This window comes from Falco punctatus, assembly GCF_963210335.1.
Source record: "Falco punctatus genome assembly, chromosome: 9".
In the NCBI taxonomy this organism is placed as follows: Eukaryota; Metazoa; Chordata; class Aves; order Falconiformes; family Falconidae; genus Falco; species Falco punctatus.
In genome coordinates, this window is record NC_137589.1 from 51,194,193 (window position 1) to 51,216,406 (window position 22,214).

Here is a 22,214-nt window from a genome sequence, read left to right on the forward strand (position 1 = left end):
GCTGTGTCCACTACTCCTGCGAAGCCACCGACTGCCAGAAGCTGGAGATTGAGAATGCACTGCTGAACTGCACCGGTGGCGGGTGGTACAACGGTGACCAGTGCAACGTGAGCTGCAGGACAGGCTACATTTTGCAAGTCCAGCGAGATGATGATCTCAGCAAAAGCCAGGTTTGTTCTGCTGGTTTTGTATGACCTGCAAGACAGAGATGAGCAAACAGATGTGGTGAAATTGAGAAATAACCCAGTCTAACCCCCAAAATCTCAGCTCAGCCTTGGAACAAGGCTTTATTCAAATACTTCTGATCAGAATAGGAGCCATCTGACTCTGTAGGAAGAGGCACTGACAGTGAGCAAAGCTCAGATGTTCCCCAAATTCAGGAGTTTTCAACCCAAAAGGTTTAAATATGTGTTCAGCCCTTCTTTGTCCTCACTGTTTGGCTCTACTCAGCCAAACAGTGTTTCTTAGGCTGGTTTTTGGAGGTGTGGTGGTTGGGGTTTTTTGCACAACTTGTTTCTGGGCAAAATATCTCATTTTTATTCCTTGGGTTGAGGCTAATGATGTCTTAACTCCTTTGTAGTGTTTCAGTCCATCTCTTCCACACCCTGACACTGCAGAAGTGCATGGGATCACAGGTGTGGAAAAAGCACCTAAACCTTTTTGCTTCCACACAAATCACCAAAAACCTTCCCCCATGCACCAGGAAGTGCTCCCCATCTTCTCTAAGCCATGCATTAATAATCCCGTTCCACAACAGCAACACGTCTTGATGCAGTGATTGGGGTATTGAGGGAAACTATCAATTTCTTTAAACATTAAAAAAATGCAGGTCCTTTGTGGTGGGGGAGGTGGATGTGCAGCATCCAGCCTTGGCATGCCTCTAGGAGCAGGGTGCATGGGATATGTGGGTGCAGGGCAGACACCCCAGTTTGTGCTCTTCTCTCTAATGCTGCCGGATCCCGTGAGTGCAGCGTGGGGGTGGTTTCCCCATTGGCACCTTCTTGTGTGTGGTTGGGACAGCGCACGCATCTGGGGCCAGGGAGGGCTGGGGGCAGGCAGCCACGCGCAGCAGCCTGGCTGTATTTGTGAAATACCGTGCTCTTCATACGCTCGCAAAGTGGGGAGACAGAGTGGAGGTGAATGAGTCAGCCCTTTCAACTCAATTACAAAACAAATACAGGACCCTGTGAGCTGGGCCTCTTCCATCCTAATTGGCATCAGCACCAGAACCCCAGCTCCAGCTGAGCATTTTTACAGAACAGAAAACAAGTTCTCAAATGAGCCTGAATGGCTGAACCAGGAAATAGTTGGAAGGGATCTGTACGTTGAGCACACAAGAATCCCAAACCAAATAAAACAGCCTAAACATGGTTCACCAGCACTGTGATATTTAAACGCAAGAAGTACCTTTTGGGGAAGCTCAGCCAACTGTATATGGTTTTGCTGGGAGAGGTTTGGTTTCAGAGCCTTGATCAGACTCATATGACGGGAGCAGAGGATTTTAGCACCCCTCGCTAACGTGATTCACTGCCTATTACAACACGCTTCCACTCGCGCTGGTCTGCGATTGCACTTCATTGTCTTTTTTCCACCGATACAAACCCTGAGGCCAGCGCTTTCTTTTGCTCAGCGCTGTGCGTTCACAGGGAAGGAGTGGAACATCTTAAAGGTATCCATGTTCAGCTAAGCACATTAAACACGGGCTTTAAAAGTTTATCCGTGTGCTTTGGAGATCCGTTAAAAAGGATTGGGCAGTTTCTTTCACTGTGTCATCTTGTTTTATTTCTTTGTGCCACGTACTTCAATCCAGAACTTGTGGAATGTGTAGGTAAGAAATGGATTATCTGAGAATGTCCAGAATCCATGGTTTGGGTTCCTCGTATTGTGTTGTACTGAATTGCACTTGGGTCCTTCCACAATTGCTTCCCAGCTTCAGCCCCTCTTCAGGTCACAAGTATTTGGAGATGAGATAGGGCCATGTGGCTTGTTATCTACGGTCAGAGGGACTCTCTCCATGATCAAGAAACCTTGCATAGAGCTGTTGGTTGTTTCACCACTGTCATTTAATTGGATATTTAGCTTATTTGATGGATTTGAGGGCCCAGAGCTATTTTTCTCATTTAACTGACAGTGTGGGGGGACTACACGAGGAAGGGGAGGAAGGAAAGCAGCTTTGCACATGCTGTTTCACACTCTCAGGTATGAACGAGGCTGAGGTGAGGTACAAAGTCTCAAAGAGCAAACTGAACATTGGTGGCCCATGACCACTGTGTGCTGCTGCTGCTGGACAGACCAGTGAAACCATCCTGGTTTAGCATCTGAATCACATTTGTCTTCCCTATTTCACTGAAAGACAGAAAAAAAGGGTGAACAGAGAATTAAAAGAGAAATTTTCAAAAGCACCTCAGAGATGTAGGGGCACAAGTCACATTTCAAATCAATCTTTTATATCTGAGGGGTCTTTGAAAATCTTCTTAACAGTTTCTGCACTTTCTGGCCTCTGTGTCTTCTGAAGCCACCATTTTAATCAGTCTTAAGGCAAAAAAATCATTCATCTCTGCTCTCTGAGAAGCTCCCATTCCCAATTTCTGTTAAAACTCCATAAAATCACCAAACCCTAAAAACCATCAACACTATGTGCAATAGAAACTGTTTGCTGTTTGAAAATTAAAAAAAGCTGAGCTGTTTACAGACTCATAGGCTCTCTCTCATCCTCACTGAAGGACTTCAGCAACAAAAACAGAAAAGGGCTCGCATAGGGATAGAGCAAAACCCTTCGTGTCTCTTTTTCACAAAGAAGATCTCAGGATGTTTTCATTTCCCCCCTATTTCTTCCCACCCTCCTGACAACTCCATTGCTCTTTCTTCTCTTCTCTTCTCTTCTCTTCTCTTCTCTTCTCTTCTCTTCTCTTCTCTTCTCTTCTCTTCTCTTCTCTTCTCTTCTGTCCCTTTTCTCCCTTTGTCTTTCACTGTTTTCCTCCCCCTTGCCCTTTGCTGAAAGCCCCGCTCATTCAGTTACTTGTTGTCATCTCTCCTTGAAGCTACCACCACTGCTGCTCTGGTCAAGAGGTGTTATTTAAAACCCAGCAGCTCCCTAATGTTGTGCAAAGGCGTCATCAATCATGCCAGGAAAAGAAAGCGCGGCTCATGTGGGTTCAATTAGAGGCACAGTAGTGGGCAGAAGTGGAAGAATACTTAGAGGGGAGGGCACAGCTGTTCATTTTTAAGGAGAGGAAACTTCACACTTGAAGCATCGCTTGAAGAAGGAGCCGGCTGGGATCTTGGGCAGCAGGAAGGAGACATGAATTCTCCCAGGCTGCTAAAAGTCCCAAGGAACAAATCTTTCTGGCACCATATTTGTTTAACTTTGCATCATCTTCACTGTACTGCACACTGTATTTTTGGAGGCTCTTTTTTTTTCCCCCCTTTTTTTTTTTCCTTCTTGCTTGCCCTCCCTCCTTGCGTAAGCCTCCTTTGGAAGGCAGGACATGAAGGGAAGCGGTTGCTGTGATGCCCGTCAGAGCAGCACAGAGTGCCCAAAGTGACAGCTAATAAACCAGAGGAGAAAGCCAAGTGCTTGGTACAGGCTGCTGTGAGCTGGGTGACCTTGTCAGATCAGACAGGTGAAACAGGCACGTGTCTGCTTAGGCTTCGGGTGGAAGATCTGCAAAGGCAGATGCAGATGCTGCCGCTAAGATCCAATGCCAGGTCCGATGGCAGCACTGCTGAGGCTGTTGACTGGAAATACGCCCGAGGTGCAGCATGGTGCTGGGGAGAGATGGGCTCCTGCTCAGCAGGCTGGAGTCCTGTCCCAGGGCACTGCAACGATCCCACCTTCAGGTGGGATGTTGCAAGAGGGAGAAGCTGAAAGCTGGTGGGTGCCATCTGCCATCGTTTCTGTGGTAGGGCTGACCTCCGTGCTTTCCGTCAAAGCCACTAGTCTTTGTTTGTCTCCATTGCAGGGAATGGTCTCTGTTATGTTCTGCTGCAGAAACGCATGTGCTCCTATTGCTTGAAGTGATGACATGATAGACATGCTCTAAAATGTGCCATTATTATGTCTGACCTTGAAAACCTCAGCTTCCATCATACAAAGTGTGGAACAAATTACTGGGAAAAGCTGAGAATACAGGGTCTTGCCCACATGGGTGCAGATTCTCTGGGTGGGAATGGCCTTGCCAGTGTGCCAGGAAGAGGAAAAGCCATATGGGTCTGGAAGGAGGTGACTCTTCCAGATTTGGTTACTGTTTTTGTTGGGAAAGACCATGGGGAAAACCCTAGGGGATGAAAACATGGAGAGACTCTTTTTTTATTTATTTTTTTTATTTCCCCCCCCCCCCCCCCCCCCCCATCAAGGTCTAGAACAGGGGCAGAAATAAAGTGCAGTGGAGGTAGAGCTGTGATGAGGGATCCCTTCCCGGGAAAGATGACCCCAGGCACACTGCATTTCCAGCTGGCTGTAGTGTCCTGCAGCTTTCTGCTAGCAAAGACCACGGCTGCAGCTGAAATACTCTCACAAGTGTTGGGCTGGGCAAAACGTTCTTGCCCATTTTCTGTAAGGTGCTGTCATGCACAGATATTGCTTCTCTTTAAAACTGCGTGTTACATTCTGGATTCTGAATTTGCACTGTTTATTTGGTGTACACCAGAGGTACCTCTGATGTACAACCCTGTCATTAGAGAAACTCCCTTGCGCACCATGCTGTGTCTCAGCAGTCACTATCAGCAAGCAGGAACAATCATTTATTCCTAAACTAGATCACACCACCATTAACAACTGAATTCTTGGAGGTGAATCTCCTATCGCTGATAGATTTTCCCTGTGCTCAGCATGGATCCAACATCCAACAAGACACAGTGCAAGACCCATGTCTTTTCCATAACATTTGGATAGCCCCTGACATCAATAGCTTGGTTTTATGTTTTAAGCTCCTGCTGTTCGAGGTGCCCAGCAGCCATGGTGCTGGAGTGTTATTTGATGATAGCATCAGTTAAGGGAAATGGAGGCTTTGCTGAATGCTGGAGCAGCCCAGTCCAGAGTGCAAATGTGGTGGTGATGCTGCTGTATGTATGTGTTATAAAGACATGGAAATATGCCGTATCACCCCTTCTCCTGTGGCCATCACACTGTAACTTCCCGGAAGCACATGCATCTTCAAGTCATCAACTGTCTACAGTATAGATATACTTTTTAATGGTGCAGATATTCTGTTAAGCCACAAAGGCAGAATAAATGGCCACTGGGGAGCAAAATGATTGAGAATGAGAACAGAGTGTCACTTCACCTGAGAGCTCCAAGAATCCCAGAATGTGCTACTCTGAATTTGTAGAAAAGACTTTTTTTTTCCATCAGCAGTGCTCCCTGTTTAAACAAACTCCATGGTCTAGAAAAGGGGTTTTGTGCCCACTTGGGAAGTGTCCAGTTTCTCAGCTCTGGGACTGCTTTTTCCATTCTGAACGCAACCATATATCAAAGGGAGACAGGTCTGAACTTCTGTTGAAACCATTAGGGTGTTTTTGCAAAAAGGGAATCCAGGTCCCTTTGATGTGTGCTAGAAAAATTCCCCTTCCCTTTATAAACCCAGATCAATGGTCAGCAGTGCAAATCTCCTGTGAGCGTACCAGCCCTGAATAAAATATTCCCTGGAGGCAGAGGAGTGCTGCTGTATGGCTTGGTCAGATTCCTCGCCGCTATCTTCCCCTTCTCGTGTTTGGGTTTCTCACATTTCTTTTTCTTCTGTCCCTCTCTTTATTCTTTATTCTGGTATGGAGGGAAGACTCCTACTTTCAGATTCTTCACTTCCAGTTTGTAGTATTTTTCCCTTTTTCATTAGAAAGTGGACATATTGTTTATTCTGTTCTTTTTTGCCAACATCTGTTTGTCCTTCAGTCACCCAGTGAATTCTTCACCTTAGCTATGGATGGGCGGCTCCATTACCTCCCCCCCCCCCCTTATTTTTTTTTCCCCTTTCCCTGGCACTTCAGGACTTGAATCTGCTCCATTGCTTGGACTGTTCCTCAAATCCATGGCAGTGTAGCTTCTGTGTGGCTATGATGGTAGAGTGACTTTAGGGAAGTCAGACTGTATTTGACCTCTCAAGTGCCAGGTGAACGTACAGGGGGGACGTGCTTGGCTCTGTCCATTGCAGACTCCTCCAGGAAAAAGTCTGTCCTCAGGCATGCATGTCCCCAGCACCGGGACAGTGGGGCCCTGATTTCATTTGTAACCTTGGGGCACTGTGATGGTAAAGCCATTACAGCAGCTTTCCGTGTCTGAAGACAATGCTGACATGGCCCGGGCTACCTCCCGTGGTACCCCAGCCCTACGGGAACTGACACCTTGGGAGAGCCTCGGGTGGGAGTCCCAGATGGGTTCAGGTCAGGTTGGCTTTTCCTTCAGACCCAAGGGTGAGTCCCACTGCTCAGCAGTGCGTGGGCGTCCCCTTGGAGTGGCTGTGTCACAGAAAGGTGGCAGGATGGGGGACAGCTGGCAGCTCCCACAGCTCAGATTGCAGGCTCCTTTCTGATGGCAGGGCAGGGCAGTGGGCTTCCCGGTGGGCTCAGGGCGATGCAGGCAGGAGTCAGGTTGTTGGTAGTGCTCCACTCTTCACATTGAAGCACTTTGGTGTCTCACCCCAGAGGTGACAGAAATAGACGCGGGTTCTCTGACACTGTTTCTTGTGGGGCCTTGGTGGCTTTAGGAGCTGCTGTCCAAATGATGATGGTAGTGGTCAGGCCCAGTTTTGTTTAACTTGTGAGCCAAAATAAGGGCTGTTGTTGGGCTTGAAATGATGTTGATCTCTCCCTTGCCGGCTGTGGTGACTGTAGGCATGTATCTTTTTCCAGATGGAGGCCAGCATCACCATGACTTGCATGGATGGGAAGTGGAACAAGCAGGTGACCTGCGAGCCCGTGGACTGTGGCATCCCAGACCAGTACCATGTCTACCCTGCCACCTTCAACTGCAGCGAGGGGACCACCTTTGGCAAGAAATGCTCCTTCACGTGCCGCCCGCCCGCTCTTCTGAAAGGTATCAGAGGGTGTGCAGTGACCTGGGGATAGCTGCATGGCTAACACAGACTGCTCCTAGGAATATATGTTACTGGCGCTGGTTTTTAGAATTATTCATGATATTTTAAGTATGAAGAATTATGAGACTCTATGGGAAAGTTTATTTATATTAGAAGTTAAGTTCCTTTGCATCTGTCTATTACCTTCCTTTGACCTTTCCTTGATCACGGCCAACCAGGCAGTAACGACAGTGAATATTGCTTCCATGCAAACAAAACATGGAAAAGTCATGGGGATAAATCAAATTGAACTCTCTCATCTTCTTTCCCATGCCTTTTCTATTTTCTGTGTCTCCCTTCTATGCCTTCTCCCTGTACTTGGAAAGGCAGAAGACAGAAATGTCCCGTGTCCCAGTGGCACAGTCCCCCATCACTGTTTTTCCTAATCCACCCATCACCTCTCCCCTTTTCCACACTCGTCTTGCTCTATCTCTGACCTTTCTCTCCTCTTCTTGTTTGGGACACTCTACTTTTTTTTTCTTTTTTTTTTTTTTCTTTTCTTAAAAATAACACATTCTGCTGCCTTTTTTCCTTTTCTCCCCCATGTTCTTCCCTGCTGCTTTTCTGCTAGTATCCTCATCATCTTCTCAGCACCATCAACTCCTCCGCTCGCTGGCATATTACCCTTTTTGATCTGGTCCTCAGGAAAATAAAAAAAGATATCATTGCTAATTTGAAGGAACATTAGAGCCAAATTAACTTGTCATCTTGCAAGTGGACAACTGCTGTTGTCAACTCAAGTACAAATGCTGTATAAGCTTTTTCTGTACACACGGTATCACCTTTTCTACTAGGATTTAGTGCAGAACCCAGAAAAGGCTTGGGAAGTATTCTTCATTTTAGTGAGAGGATATGTTGATTTCTTTTATAACCAAATGTATAACTCCAATTTAGGAGGATAACTGCAAGCAGCAAACACACAGTGGAAGTTAAGACTTTAAGTTAAGACTCAAAAGGAAGGTTTTATCAAAGAACTCCCTATTTTTCTTCATATACTCAGAGGGTCATCTTCAACACGAGGTGTTTTTTCATTGAAAGTGCCTGGAATTTTTTTGAGGGGGCGATGAAAATAGCGGTGCTCATTATTAGGACCAACAAGAGCTTCAGCTGATGACTCCGGCAGGGGCAGCTGGAGGGATGATAACCAGCCCCCGCGGCGGGGGGGCAGCTGTGGTGCAGTATCACTTCACTTTTGCCCAGAAACTCTGTGAGCTGTGAGGTAAAGGCACCATTTGGTGTACAGCCACTGGTGATGACTAATAGATGTTGCCACTAAGCTTCTGGAGAGCAGCGTTCGAATGACTCATGCCTAATTCAATCACTGACGTCATGACAGCCACTGTTGGTCATGTCACAGCTTATCACTTTGCAGTGGCAAGTATGATATCACCGCGGCTGGTGTGCAGGGCTGTGGGTGAGTCAGAGCAGAGGAGCAGGCTGGGGCACTGGAGCAGAGCCCCCCTCCCACTGCAATCCCACTGCAATCCCACTGCAATCCCTCTTGCAACCATCTGCAGCCGGCGAGGGGAGAGGAAGCCGAAAGCCGGGGCTGATTTACTGCAGCTTCTCTTATCTGTGCGGGTAGGGCAGGAGGGCTTTTCCACATACCTTCCTGAGCCCTCCAGAGCCTTTTGTTTTCTTCTTCTTTGAATTCCAGCCTCATGTCCCGGCTCTCTTCCTTCCCCCTCAGAAAGATGCCATTGCTCTGGGGTTAGGAGTTTGTCAGTATTATTTCGGATAACGCCGAAGTTGGCTTAGCGTTGAAAATATGCCTTGTGGGTTGAGAAGAGTTCCTGCAGCAATGCTCGGGGATTTCAATCGAGTATTAGGGATTTTTGAAGGGTTAGTGGCTCATAGCTGTGCTTTGTTTCTTAGGAAAAGCTTATGCCTTTTCAACATACAGTATAAAATAACAAAGAATGTAAAATACACTGAGACTAGGCTACTTTTAGCTTAACCTTCTGAAGTCAAGTAGGTCATAGCAGAGGCAAATAGATCTATTGTACCTTTTACCTTTGAGGTGCTGGCCAAGAAAGCTTCCTAAGGAAAATGAGTCTCTAATGAGTGTTATGAATCGTATTTATCACAGTAGTCCCCAAGGACTGAGAGTCCCCAGCTGAGAATGGCTCCTCATTGTGTTGGAGTAGTGAGTCTAAAACTAACAGATGCTGCTCCAAAAGGCTCAAAATTGAAATAAAAAGGACAAATTCAGGGAAGAGATATAACACAGAAGCAGAATGAAGAATGTAATGGCAACAAACCCTCTGTTAATGCCATGACTTTGGAGAGGAGAGGGTGATGTATGAAGCAAGCTTCCTTTCAGAGAAGAACAAAATAAGGAAGAGAAATACAAAAGATTGCAAAGTCAGTGTGGTTTCCCCTATGCTACAGCATTTCCTGAAATAAGCACTGTCTGCCTGTCACCTGAAAACAGAGTTCTTAATGATTTAATGGCATCATCTAGAAAGAGAAAATGCATAGGACATACACAGCTGAATTTGTCAAACCAACCGAGGTGGCTTTTGATATATTATGCGTGTAACTATATTTTGAAAAAAAAAAAAAAAATAAAATAGTGCTGCTGAATGTTGTTGACTTTGCTCACTGTTCTTCTCAGGAAACAACAGCAACTTGACCTGCATGGAGGATGGGCTGTGGTCCTTTCCGGAGGCCCTGTGTGAGCTGATGTGTCGAGCACCCTCCATCGTCCCTAATGCAGATCTCCAGACTACTCGTTGCCGAGAAGATAAGCACAAAGTGGGCTCGTTTTGCAAGTACAAGTGCAAACCAGGTTACCATGTCCCTGGATCCTCCAGAAAAGCAAGAAAGTACGTGAAAGAGTAAAGCCATGTAGTCAGTATGATTCAGAGAGCCACGAGTTAAGTGATTCTGGGAGAGGGATGGGCTGTTTATAATATCAGGAATATCACTGAACAATTTCTTCACACAGATAGTTGTGCAGTTTCAAGGGGATTTAGGCACCTAGTTCACTTACGCTTCTTTGCAAATCCTAACCAGTGCTCAGAAAACAGACCTTACCTTAGAAATACCCCTTTGATATGCAGCCTGGGGAGTCCCCTTTGAAACTCTGTGGGAAAGGGTTACTGCTATCATATACTCCTGACTCTGCACAAACCCACTTCAGACCAACCACAGCCCAAAAATCTGGGAAGCAGAGTTTTTGAGAGATGTGTCCAAGGCCAAAAGAGGAGTTTAGGCTGGGCAACTCAATGTTGGCTTTGCAAATAATCATTATTTTTGCTCAGAGACTTCATGACGCAGATTCACAACTTGATCCCTAACTGCTAAAAGCTCAAGCACACCCATCCCCTTCAACCTGCTAGCAGAGCTCAGAGGCTTTAAAGGCTCTTAGCTGACTCAGCCACTCAATAAATGGTCTTGGTTTTTTCTGCACAAAAAGGCGAGCCTTTAAGATCCAGTGCACGCAAGACGGCACGTGGCTGCCAGGCGCTTGCGTGCCTGTTACCTGCGACCCTCCGCCTTCCAAGTTTCACGGGCTCTACCAGTGCTCAAACGGCTTCCAGTTCAACAGTGAGTGCCGGATCAAGTGCGAAGATGATGACAATCAGTCGGTGAGTCTCTCTTACCTAAATTATCTCAGCCCACACAATCATGGGTTTAGCATATGTTCCCTGAGGACCCTGATTTTAGAGGGGCAAAGTGCCTTTGAGCTCTTCTGAGACCAGAGGCACAGAAATGGAGACGGGAAATACATAATTAGAGGGAGAGTGCTGCAAAGAGCCTGGAAATATTATTTTTATGATAGTAGTAATGCTGTTAACTATTACCTGTGGAGGACTAGCCGTGACTGACTTACTGTTTCTGGGCAATAAGTGGCTGAAAAAATTGCCTCATTGGCTCTATGATGTACCTAGAAAATACCAAGTAATGAATGAAAGTAAATAGGATATGAGTTACCTTCACCCTGGTTGTTCATTCTGGTTTACCTTGCTTTTCTCTCCAATTCTTTTTCTCATTATCGTTATGTCTATGTGTGCCATATGATAATTGAACTTTATAGGGATTGCCACTATTCAGGTGAACTGTCTCTAAACTGTCATGTTTCTCTGGCAGTGAAGTTGTCATTTGGCATCAGGGGTCAGATCCTCATCTGGCATAAATCAGCATGTTGCCTTTGACTTCCTAGGAGCTTTGTTCACTGACACGAGAAGGTCTGGCCTTTAATATCACGTTTGAAATGCTTAGTGTTCCTCGCCAGAGGTAATTATAGTTTGTGAGATCAGTGACTTCTCCCAGAAGTGCTGCTGCTGCTTAGTACACTTGGGAAGAGAAAGTGGGAGTTGTAGAAGCTGCTGCTACCACACGCACTGCAGAGAGCAGGGAGTGCCATGTCAAAGGCCTTTTAACTTAATTCCACATTCTGAGGACACATTAAAAAGAGACCAACCCTGCCCTAGGACCAGTGATCGGAAAGGCACCTCTGATACCTGCTCCAGATGTTAAAAGCCCATTGCTGCTCCTATTCCCTGCCAGGCTGGCCTGCCTCTTCACGGGGAAAACAGGCAGAGCCCTGGGGTTTTGCATCAAGGCACCTGGAAAAGTTTGACTTGTATAGCTTACATGAGGTTTTGAGCCTTGTGAAATGAGAGGTTGCGCATGTGGGTGCAGTTGGAGTGGGAGCTCTGGGATATGCCGTCAGTGGCTTTGTGCATCTACCACCAGCTCAGAATGGTCAGTGTGGCTGAAGACATGTCCTACTGCTGCCAGCGCAGGGAAACCAGGGCCATTGGGGTTATGAAAATGGTGTAACGGGCTTGTGTTTTGCTTTTAAATGAGCTGGATGTGAAGAGGAGCAAGCAGTGGAGTCAGGGTTACAGCAATAATGAAGTGAGCTCTGGAAAAGGAGAGATACGGCTATGTCTCTGTTACTGTAAGGAAAAGTGTAGTGACTGTTCAGCTGCGAAAGCACCTTGAGCAAAGGACATCTTGAGAAAGGGATTTGCAGAGAAAGGTATTTCCAGATATCCCAGAAAATAGACTACAGAAAAAGAGGGAGGACTCCTGGCACAAGCCAGAACCACTTGAGAGGTGTTAATTATTTAAGGATTAAACCCCACTAAGTCTCTCTCAGCTATATAAGGTGATAATGCACGTTGCATCCAAGCAAGAAACCCAGCAGGGATTTTCACAAGAGATTTTGCAGGTCAGGGAATGATGGACAGTATGTTACTATAGCAATGGATATCCTGGGATCTCTGAGTATGTTGCAGAAACTATACAATAGGACCCTCAAGCACAGCCAGCTCCAGGAACATAAATCAGGTTTCATGGCTCACCTTTAAAAAACATGCTTGAACCCTGGCATGCAAATTGCACTGGAAGTGCACCACGCTTGCTAAAACAGCAAATTGTGTTCAATTATCACTTAGTGATTTCTTCCTGAATTTGTCACCATGCTGAAAGATCATTACTCAGCTGTACATATGGCATCTCTTAATCACCAGGAACATAATGGTCATTTAAGCAGGTACCTCCCCTAGCACACAGAGCAAGGGTCTTCCATTTCTGAATATTGTGCACAAATCATATGAACAGTCAGATCTAAATTAATCAGTCTCTGCCAAACTGGCCCTTAGGTGAGAGTCACCAAGCTGGATCACACCCTGAGTCCATCTGGTCCATTATCTTTTCATATGATTTTCTTATTACTTCTGGCAATGGCCAGATGTCTAGAGAAGGGGAAGCAGGTCCCATGCAGTAGTCTGCCAATAAGACCACTTTGCATCTCACTAAACGTTGTGTTCATCAGCAACGCTGAGCAGAAAAGGCATTAGGACGTTAAGGACAAGACTGACACCAAAGGCTGCTCAGTCTTCCATGCCGGTACCAGGGGCCTGCGCAGATCCATGTGGGTTGTGGGGAAGAGCTCCTAAGAAAGGTTCAGCAGCCCTGCTGGGATTCCAGCATGGACAGCACACTAAAGGGCCCCCGAAGATATCCACCACAATCTCCAAGAGCAGGGTGGGCTGATTGCAGGAAACATGCTTGGCACGTCAAACGGGCGGGGAGAAGCAGAGATCCTTCATGGTTCTCCCACCCAGCAAGGACCCCGCGGGAGGTTTGGAGCCCAGCCACACCAGACGTCCTCCTGTTGAATGTCCCACATTACCCCATGGCAGTTAGGCTCACAGATCCTGCAGAACAGCTTGCGCAGAAATCCCCAATGCCACAAGGATAGATCTGACAAAAGATTGCCTGTGCACTCCTTTGTTGTTTCTAAAGAGCATGATATTTCCCCTTGGACTTCGGTATTCATTCTTCAGTATCATACAGAGAATGTTTTCTATGAGAGAAATGTCATATTCTATTCCTTGCCCATTCCCACACCAGAGGATTTTTTTTCTCCTTTCCACCTGCCTCTGCATGGCTGTCTCAGCCCCTTCGCTTGCTGTCACTCAAGGCAGCCAAGCTCTAAAGAGCACGTTCTGCCCTGCTAAGCATCCCTGCTTGTGTCCCGCTTTCCTTCCTCCTTCAGATGGCCATTGGGGATTCTTTCTGTTTTGAGACAAAGATGGTGCAACTAGTTAGAAAATGGGCAGAGGGGAAAGGTTGTCTGCATTCAAGGTAATGTCTCAACAACAGCAAAGAAGGCAAATGGGGAGAATGCACCTTTATCGCACCTGCAGTGGGTCTATATTAAGGCAGAGACCTGCAAGGGCCTTGTAAAGACATTGCATTGCACAGAAGGGGCATGTATGTGTGTTTGTATGCAATGCAGGGTTTTTTTATTATTATTCTTTGGAAGAAAACTCCTCCTTGCCCCCAGGGCTGGCAGTCCCAACCTGGGGCTCTTCCAGCTCCAGCAGAACTTTGCTCCCAGCTCAGCTCTGCCCACTTCTCACTTCTCACCTTGGCCTTGCTGCTGGTTTTGTGACCATTCTCCTTATCTCCTTCTCTCGTTCCCAGGGCCGTGGAAGCAACGTGATTCACTGCCGGAAGGATGGCACCTGGAGCGGCTCCTTTCATCTCTGCAGAGAAATGCAGGGCCAGTGCACACTGCCCACACAGCTCAACAGCCACCTGAAGCTGCAGTGTGCCGGCGGCTACGGCATAGGTCTGTGAGCACCAGTCTGGGTGCAGCTCAGAGGGGAGCAGCAAGACGGGAGGTGGGGATGAGGGTGGGAACGAGAGGGAGGAAGGAAGGAGCCTGCAGTCCTTGAAGTCACCTTCTCCTGTGGACCTCTTTGCCTGAGTGGGAGGCTGCTGCGGGAGGCTTTTCGGGGAACTGCTTTTAAGAAACATGAACCTTTGAGAGGCCAGGCATCATATAACATGCTCTGATTGCCTGCTCCTTGCAGCGCTTCCAGTTTCATCATGTCCCTTCTTGGCCAGCTGGTTTTAATGGGCAGCCAGCACACCAGACTACACCAGAGACACATCCAGTCCTCAAAACACAGGGAGAGATTGTACCTGCGTTTGCTCTTACACCTTTGTAAGGTCCCCCTCCTTCAACCACACGCACACACGCACAGCCCAGAGGCTGAAAGTCAGGAAGCCGGCAGGGAAGCACAGCGCCAGGATGATTCAGGTCTCTCTAGAAAGAATATGAGATCAGCTGAGTTTCCCCTTTGGTATGAAGGTTGTTTAGGAGCTGTTGTAAGGGTATGGTTTTCCCCCTGGTCATTCCGCCAGGGGTGATGACTTCCTGTGCTCAGCCCCGCTTTGTATCACCCAGGCAGAGGGAGGGACAGACTGCACACTGAATTCTACACACTGTGTTGTATTTTCAGCCCCTGTTTTTGAGGTCTCCCTGCTCTAAGGGCTGCAACGGGAGCTGCACTGGCTGCAACCCTCACAGACCCATGAGGCCCCTTCCTGCAGCTCCAGCCCCTGCCAGCCCCCTCCTCCCTCCCCCTGTCCCTTTGAACTTGGAGACATTTCCTCGTTGCACGGCTCCCTCATTATATCGCAGCCATGCAAGGGACCACAAGCCTCCTTGTGTTCCCTCCCTGGGGAGGTGAACACAACCTGGATGAGATCACTACTCTGTAATGATGCCAATTACAGATCATATATCAAAACAATTCTGACCCACTCCTTTCCGTAAGTGTAAATAGCGTGGCAGAGCGCGGGAGAGCGAGTGGCGAGCAGACTGTGGCGACTCAATGTGGAGAGGCATTTTACCCTTGAGATGAGGTTACCTCCTGGGGCCGGCCAGGTTTTTGCAAGGAAAGAAATACCGATTCCTGGTTTGGAGGGGAGCATCTCAGAACTGGAAGCAGGAGGGTCTGCAGCTGCCCACACAGGGGGCGCCTGCCAACCCTTAGTGCTTTCCCAGCCCTGCTGGGGCAGCTGTCAGCAGGTACCAATCCCAGATGCAAGATCGAGTGGGTTTGATCCTGGGATGGGACCACACAGCCATCAAGGAGGTGAACAATTAATGGGCTGGATCCTGCTTGGGAGCGTGGTTGTCACTGGAGAGAGAGGAATAGCTCGGTGAGGGCACAGCGGCCGTTGGCTTTTATCCTCAGCAGATGGAGACATACCACACACTTTGTTAGGCTCACCCAGCACCGCCTTTTGGGATCAGATTGTTGGGGTTTTCTTCTCTTCTTTGTGTTTTTGGAAGACTGATCGATGTCCTTCCAAGAAGGTGCTCCTCCCCTGCCACCCAGTTGCAATGGGGCTGGTGTCAGTGGGCCTAATCCAGTGGGTCCCTGGAGCCACTGCCATGTGTGCTGGGAAAGCAAAACAAACCCCAAGTTCTCCCCATCCTGCTGGCTCAACGTCCCAGGTCTGCTCTGCTCCTGCTGCCTCCTCCATGTGGGAGTACATGAGAAGGCAGAAGCAGGTGGGGAAAATAATAGCATCCAGTTGTGGTCACTATGAATCCCACACACCTTCGGTAATTCCTCAGACACCTAATCTGCCCTTCCAGGCTGAGGTGTGTGTTGAGCCAAAGGTTCAGCTCTCCAAACCAGTGCAGAGATTAATTCCTCCCCCAGCGCTGATTGGAGTGCAGAAATCCTAATGACATGTTTGCAGCAGCTGTGCCATTCAAGACTGATTTTCCAGGGGGGAAATGGTAATGGTCCAACGCACTAGGGCTTACAGTTGTGTCACCACAGGGCTCTGGGATATTGCTGCAGAGTATCACAGCATGTTTTAATAAAGAAAGGACAGGATTCCCACTGGGCATGACAGTTAATCAGAGAAAAAGCAGGTTTATGTGTGAACAAAGCCATCATTACCTTTCTGCATACTTCTTATTGACTGTGGGACTTAGGTGATAGCTTGTCTGCAATATCATTAGGCTTGGTCACCCTCTGAAAGATTATTATTGAAGGTCTGTAAATGTGACAGATCAAACAGTAGGTTTTTGTCATGTCATAGGTGAGATGAGTTTGACAGCCTCTGCTTAATCAGTCCCATTGCTTGAAAGAGCAGTTAAAATAGGAAAACCTTCACGTTTTCTTGATGATCTGAAAGCACAAAATCTGACCCCCTTCTTGGAGTTAATAGCCAGAGAAATACCTAGATATGCAGCTCATACAAAAGGACCCTGGAATATCTGCCACCCCCACGATCTCCTGCTGAGATGCAGGGTTGTACTCAGCATTTCATGTGTGTCTAGAAGATATGTGATAGTTATGGTTGACTGCTAATTGCAATTTAGGAAAAATGAGCCCTAATCCTGTCCTTCAGCTGGAAGGATGCTGAAAGGGTCAGAAGCTGCTTACTTTATCCTTTAGCTTTATCCTCTCCCATGTTTTGTGCAGGCACGGAGTGTACCACCTCATGTCTGGATCACAGTCACGAGCCCATCCTCCTGCGTGTGAACGAGACTGTGCAAGACATCCAGCACTGGATGAACCCTCAAAGAGTGAAGGTCAGTGCCTGCCAGTTTCCCTCACTATATCCTGCTGCATGTTCAAGTGCGGTGAGTGAACAGCGCTGCCTGTGGTTCATGCAGGGAGGGGAATACACGGAGAATTCTGCCTTTTCAAAAAGAATGCCTGATGTTTGTTGTGTCTTTGCATATTGTTCTGGTAATGCGGTGGCTTCCTCTCCAAGTTGCTTTCTCTCTGTGATTTCCCAGTGAAAGTCAGTTCAAGGTAAAGGTCCCAAATCAGTGCGCTCAGATCCACCCAGCACCTACAGTGGGTGTGATCTGGAAACAGGATTCATTACACAGGAAGGTGTGATGGACAGTGAGAGAAAGGGCACTGGCCAGGTTTTATTTTCTTCCTCCTGTTCAGTACTTTGCATTCTTTGGTGGCAGGGCTGGATTTTTCGGCACTGCTTTGGGATGACAAAAGCAGCTGATACAGAGGGTATTTCATTTCCCAAACCAGCAGAGCTGGCTGAGTCCTCCCCCCGCCCCTTCGCCCGCATGCGAGAGATGCCTGCTCAGCACAGCCCCTTCCAGAGGTCACCACTTCTTCCTCCTGCTGCTGCAAACACGCAGGCAGCATTAACTGCTCCTGGTGCTCTGTCCTGTGTGTCCTCCAGCACCTGCCGGCATCTGTCTGCCCCGATGGGCACATGCACACCCATGCACAGCGCCCGGCACACATGCTCAGCCCTGCACATGCAGGCCACTTGCAGCAAAGAGCTGCTTGGTTTCATGCCTACACTTGGATATCAGCGGGACACGCTCATCTACCCCATTCTGAAAACCCTCGCGTCATCTACACAAATGTGCCCTCTTGCCTAGAAATGCGTGTAACCAGGTGCTTGTGCCTACGCAGTATTTCTGCAGGTGCAGATGTTTATCTGGACATGCTTAAGTGCATGTCGGAAGACGCTGGCACATCACGTGTCACCAGGGTGCAGGTTGCTGGTGGTGCTTGAGCAAACACTGTCGGCTTTTACATACTTGGCCCTGGCTTTGCAGCAGTCTGTTTTACACACTTGAACTCCATTTAGGAGGAGAACAAGCAGCCACCACAGCCCCAGCATGTCCTGAGCAGCTTTGACAGTCTATTTGCTTCTCTACATGCCTAAATATGTACCCAAGGTTTGGGATTTTTGAAATCTAGCCTTGGCTGTGGATAGAGAGCCACTCCAAAAATCTCCACCACTTTGTACTTCCCTACTTCACACAGAGCAATAGAATAAATCCTGGAAAGGGGTGGGGAACCTAAATCCAGAGATTACAACAAGCTTGCAGTGTCCTTCCCAGCTTCCCATGTACTCCAGACACCGAGATTATATTACTGCTAAGCCTAGGCTTTGCCAAGTTTCTGGCATGGAACATAAAGAAAACCCCTATCTCTGTATTAGGGGCAATTTCTCACTGGCCCTTTCCCGAGTGCTAGACTTTAAAGTGGTTTTGTAATTCATGGTGAAATAAAGTGACAGCTTCCCTCCCGTTCTCTGCTGTGCTCCTTCGTTTATTGATGCGGGTACACAGAGGGAGCTGTAACGAGTTTTATACCTGCAGGTCTCTGGAGGGCTCATTAGGCAGCAGGGAAAACATATAGTAGTAAAGGGATGAGGGGAGCGAGGGGTGGAGGAGAAATCATGTTTCCAAAAGTACTGTGGTAAATCGGACCTTTTTTGCCCTGATGGTGAGGATCTTGCAAGAGTTTTAGGCTGTAAGCAGATACAAGTTCAACCCCACAAACACTTTCTAATTGGAGGGTGAGATTTGGGCTTGAAAACTTGTGTTGGGCGATGGAGGGGAGCCTTTAGGAGATGAGTGGTGTGATGCTGAAACACGCTGGAGGAGATTTTTTTGGTAGTTACAAAACATCCATCTTATTCAACTCTCCAGATAAAAGGATGTCACCCACGGGGAGTGGTGCCTCGTGGGGTGCCACTGGGGGAAATGCTGCTGCTGGTGGGACTGGGCAGACCCTGGAGAGATGGGGCTGGGATGCCTAAAGGGAAGGTCCCCATGGCAATGTGCTCTGTATCATTAATAATACCTGTCTCTGTTTATGGTCAGTGGCAGCTTGCTGTTGTGCCATACAAGGAACAGGAGCAGCTGGTTGCATTTACGCAGCAAGTCTTTGTGGATCTCAGAAGGACTTGAATGATGCAAAGGAAACAGTTACTTAATTTCAGGCACAAGTAATGTACAAATGAGTGTAGTACGAGCAAATATAGGCGGGACTGACCTGTGGAGCCTACCTTTGAGAGGACAGGCACAGATAAAACACAGGGAGAGCTGACAAGGAAAAAAAAAAAATATATATATGTGTAGCTGTTCAAGCAATAGCTGTTATGGAAGCAAAGTGGCAAGAAGGAACCATCCCTCCTCTGGGGGTTGTTTAGAGTAGAGCTGTACAAATCACTTGATTTTTCGGTTCACTCAAAGTTCTGTCAAATTAAAAAAAAAAATGTTTTCCCCTAATCAAAGCAACTCTTTTGTTGTTGTGATTTTTGGTGAACCAAAAAAATTGGAGAAAAAAACATGCTGGTTTGATCATAACGTAACATTTCATTTCCAAGGATTTTTTTAAACTTTTTGTTTAATGCAAATGAAGAACTAGAAATTAAATGTCCTCTCAAAGGAACAACAACAACAACAGATATTTAATTTCAAGCAATGTGTAAATATTACTGTGTTTTTCAGAATTGGTTTAGGCTGAGTTGTTTTGTTGGGTCTGAAACAGTTTGCCGAAATCAGTGTAAGTTGGCAGTGTCTTCCAAATTGGTATTTTCAGCGGGGGCGGGGGGAAGGGAAACCAAACTGAAATCTTCTGTGCATCTGCTGTTCTGCAGTGGGCCGTGTTCGGAGCAACCATTGCTGCTTCTCTGATTTCCCATTTACTGTGCGTGCGCAACGGGCAGCGAGCTGTTGAAGACACCTATAGATAGAGCTGCCAAGTTCGACTATGCAGGCAGTGGAGAGAAAAAAAGTGAAATATCCCAGAAAGACAGCTTGACAGCTCTTTCCCATTGACTGCAGAGAAACAGGACAGACACCTAATTTCTTAGGTTGTCTGAATTTTGGGTTCTTGCCTTTGTGCTGAGCAGGAACAGTCCAAACACTGTGCAAGTGTGTGCATGCCTGGGGTAGCCTTCAAAGGGTTGGTGTGCCCGACTCTGCCTACCAGCGGGGCTGAGTGTGGCTATGCCCCCCCCGCATGCCTGGGACACTGCCCGACTGCTGGCGATGTGTTTTGCCATATGCACCGCAAGCCCTGGGATTTTGGATGTCCAGAAGTCATTAATGGGGATTCTCCTTAAATACTCCTGGATTCATTTTAGCTTTGCAGCTTCTCTCTTTCCTTCCCCTCTCCCCTTTCTGGGAGTGTTGGGCTCATTTTGCAGACAGGGAAACTGAGTCGCAGAGCGGTGATATGACTTCTTGTGGTGCAGTAGCTCAGCACCCTGGCAGGCAGGAGTTCCCACCCTGTCTGTAGCTACAGGAGGAAACAGCCACCAAGCCCAGTGTCTTTCCTCTCTCGGCAGCAGTGGCCAATCCCCTCACCACCACCACATTAAGCCCATGGTTAATTGTTTTGTTCTTTTAGTGCCTGAGGAGTGAGTTAGCTGAGACCAGTAGATGCCAGTCCCTGGGCTTTAGCCCTGGGGGACACTTGACCCGTCTAAGGTGGAGGAGAGCTCTCCACTGGCCTCTCTTGGGGAAACCTAATCCCCTCTGCAGCCTGCAAATGGTTGACATCATTGTGTTAGTTCCACCATGGGAGGGAAGTGCTGTGACCGGAGGCACTAGGTCTTCCCTCACAAGGAGAAAATGACAGCTGGATTTGCTTTCTTGGCTCTTTGTTACCTACTGTGGGAGCGCATCCCAGCTTCCTCTCCGTTCGCAGCAGATGGAGTCACAGCCACCAAACCGCAGATGTGGCTGGATGGCGTTTCTGGGATGGGGACAGGACCAAAGTCAATACACCCAGCTGCACAGTGTGGCCCACACGGGAGGGCAGCTGTGCTGCAGAAGCCGATGCACAAGGGGAGCTGGGACCATGAGGGCAGCATATGTCACCACAGCGGCTTGGAGCACGTGGCAGCACGGGACAGGGATGGGGCTTGCAGAGGCAGCAGCCGGATGGGCTTTATCTGCCCTGCACCGCCTGGCACGTGTTGCATGTAGTCCTTCCATCCACCTCCTACTACATCCCTTGTTGGCCTTGTGAGTCCACCTTCCTTTCTGTGGGCACTGATGCCATCAGACCCTGGTCATGCCTGCAGTAGTGCTGCCTATACCCTTCCTTGCTTGCTCTTTACACATTTGTTTATCTCAGTTGCCCCATGCAGCACCCCACGGCACCTATGTGCGTGTTTGCAGGGATGATGCCCAGCAACCCAAATCATCTCCGATTTCTCAACCTTCCAGTTCAGTCTCTCCCTCTACCCACATCCCCCCTCCCATCCCATTGCACCACATATACCACAGCAGCAGCCTGAGGGTACAAACAGGCTGGGTTGTGGGAATCTGGGGCTTGAAAAACCAGCAAGAGGAGCCAGGACCATGGCTGAGGGCCCTTCCCTGAGCACACCCCGCTTCCAGCTCCATGAATGTTAGCAAGATTGAATCCAGCTGGAGCACCTCTAATGGTCTCCACTAGCAAAATATCACCCAAGGAGAGGGCAAAGTAACTGGGACTAAGCTGTGGGCAGGTACCACTCCAGAGCAATGGGAATGTCCCACTGACCCAGTGATTAATCAAGCACAAGGTCAGCGGGCTTTCCTACACTATGGAAAGCGACTCAGGGCTGCACTCCCTTTCCCTGGAGGATGTCCAGCCCTGGGGATTGAGGATGACCCTAAGTGAGAGCTCCAACCAGAGTGTTGTCTGAGCAGAGCCTTCACCTTCCATCCATTCCTCTAAGGGAGGGTGCTGGAGTTTTAATACTGGGAGGTCAGGAAAGTAGTCGGCACATCTTCTGCAAGGGATTGCTCTCGCTTGGAAACCTCCTTTCTTAGGAGCCTGTTATGGGGCTCTTTGGCTCCTTTTGTAAGCTCCACATGCCATGCTCACACACATTCACTCTTATCGAGAGGTTTTGTAAGTATTGGTGCTTCTTACCAGGGGAATGTGAGACGCTCTTTGTAAGTGCACTTCTACTCATTGTCTGGCTGGCCTTGGATACAGGAGGCAAATGCCTGGGGTTTTCTGCTTTGCTTTAATTCTTGGGTTCAAATGCTCTTGAACTGCTTCCTTTACTCTCCCCCTCCCAGTCTGT

General features: G+C 48.0%; 1 protein-coding gene across 2 annotated transcripts in view; it reads left to right on the forward strand.

The window, feature by feature from the left end:
* PAPPA (pappalysin 1) overlaps positions 1 to 22,214 on the forward strand; it is a 420,169-nt gene that overhangs the window by 374,384 nt on the left and 23,571 nt on the right. For both annotated transcript variants that reach the window (XM_080402293.1, XM_080402292.1), the window contains 6 exons: positions 2 to 170; positions 6,847 to 7,030; positions 9,688 to 9,898; positions 10,492 to 10,663; positions 14,019 to 14,166; positions 16,832 to 16,941. In XM_080402293.1, coding sequence (XP_080258419.1) covers positions 2 to 170; positions 6,847 to 7,030; positions 9,688 to 9,898; positions 10,492 to 10,663; positions 14,019 to 14,166; positions 16,832 to 16,941 — 994 coding nt within the window. The remainder of the gene's footprint in view (position 1; positions 171 to 6,846; positions 7,031 to 9,687; positions 9,899 to 10,491; positions 10,664 to 14,018; positions 14,167 to 16,831; positions 16,942 to 22,214) is intronic.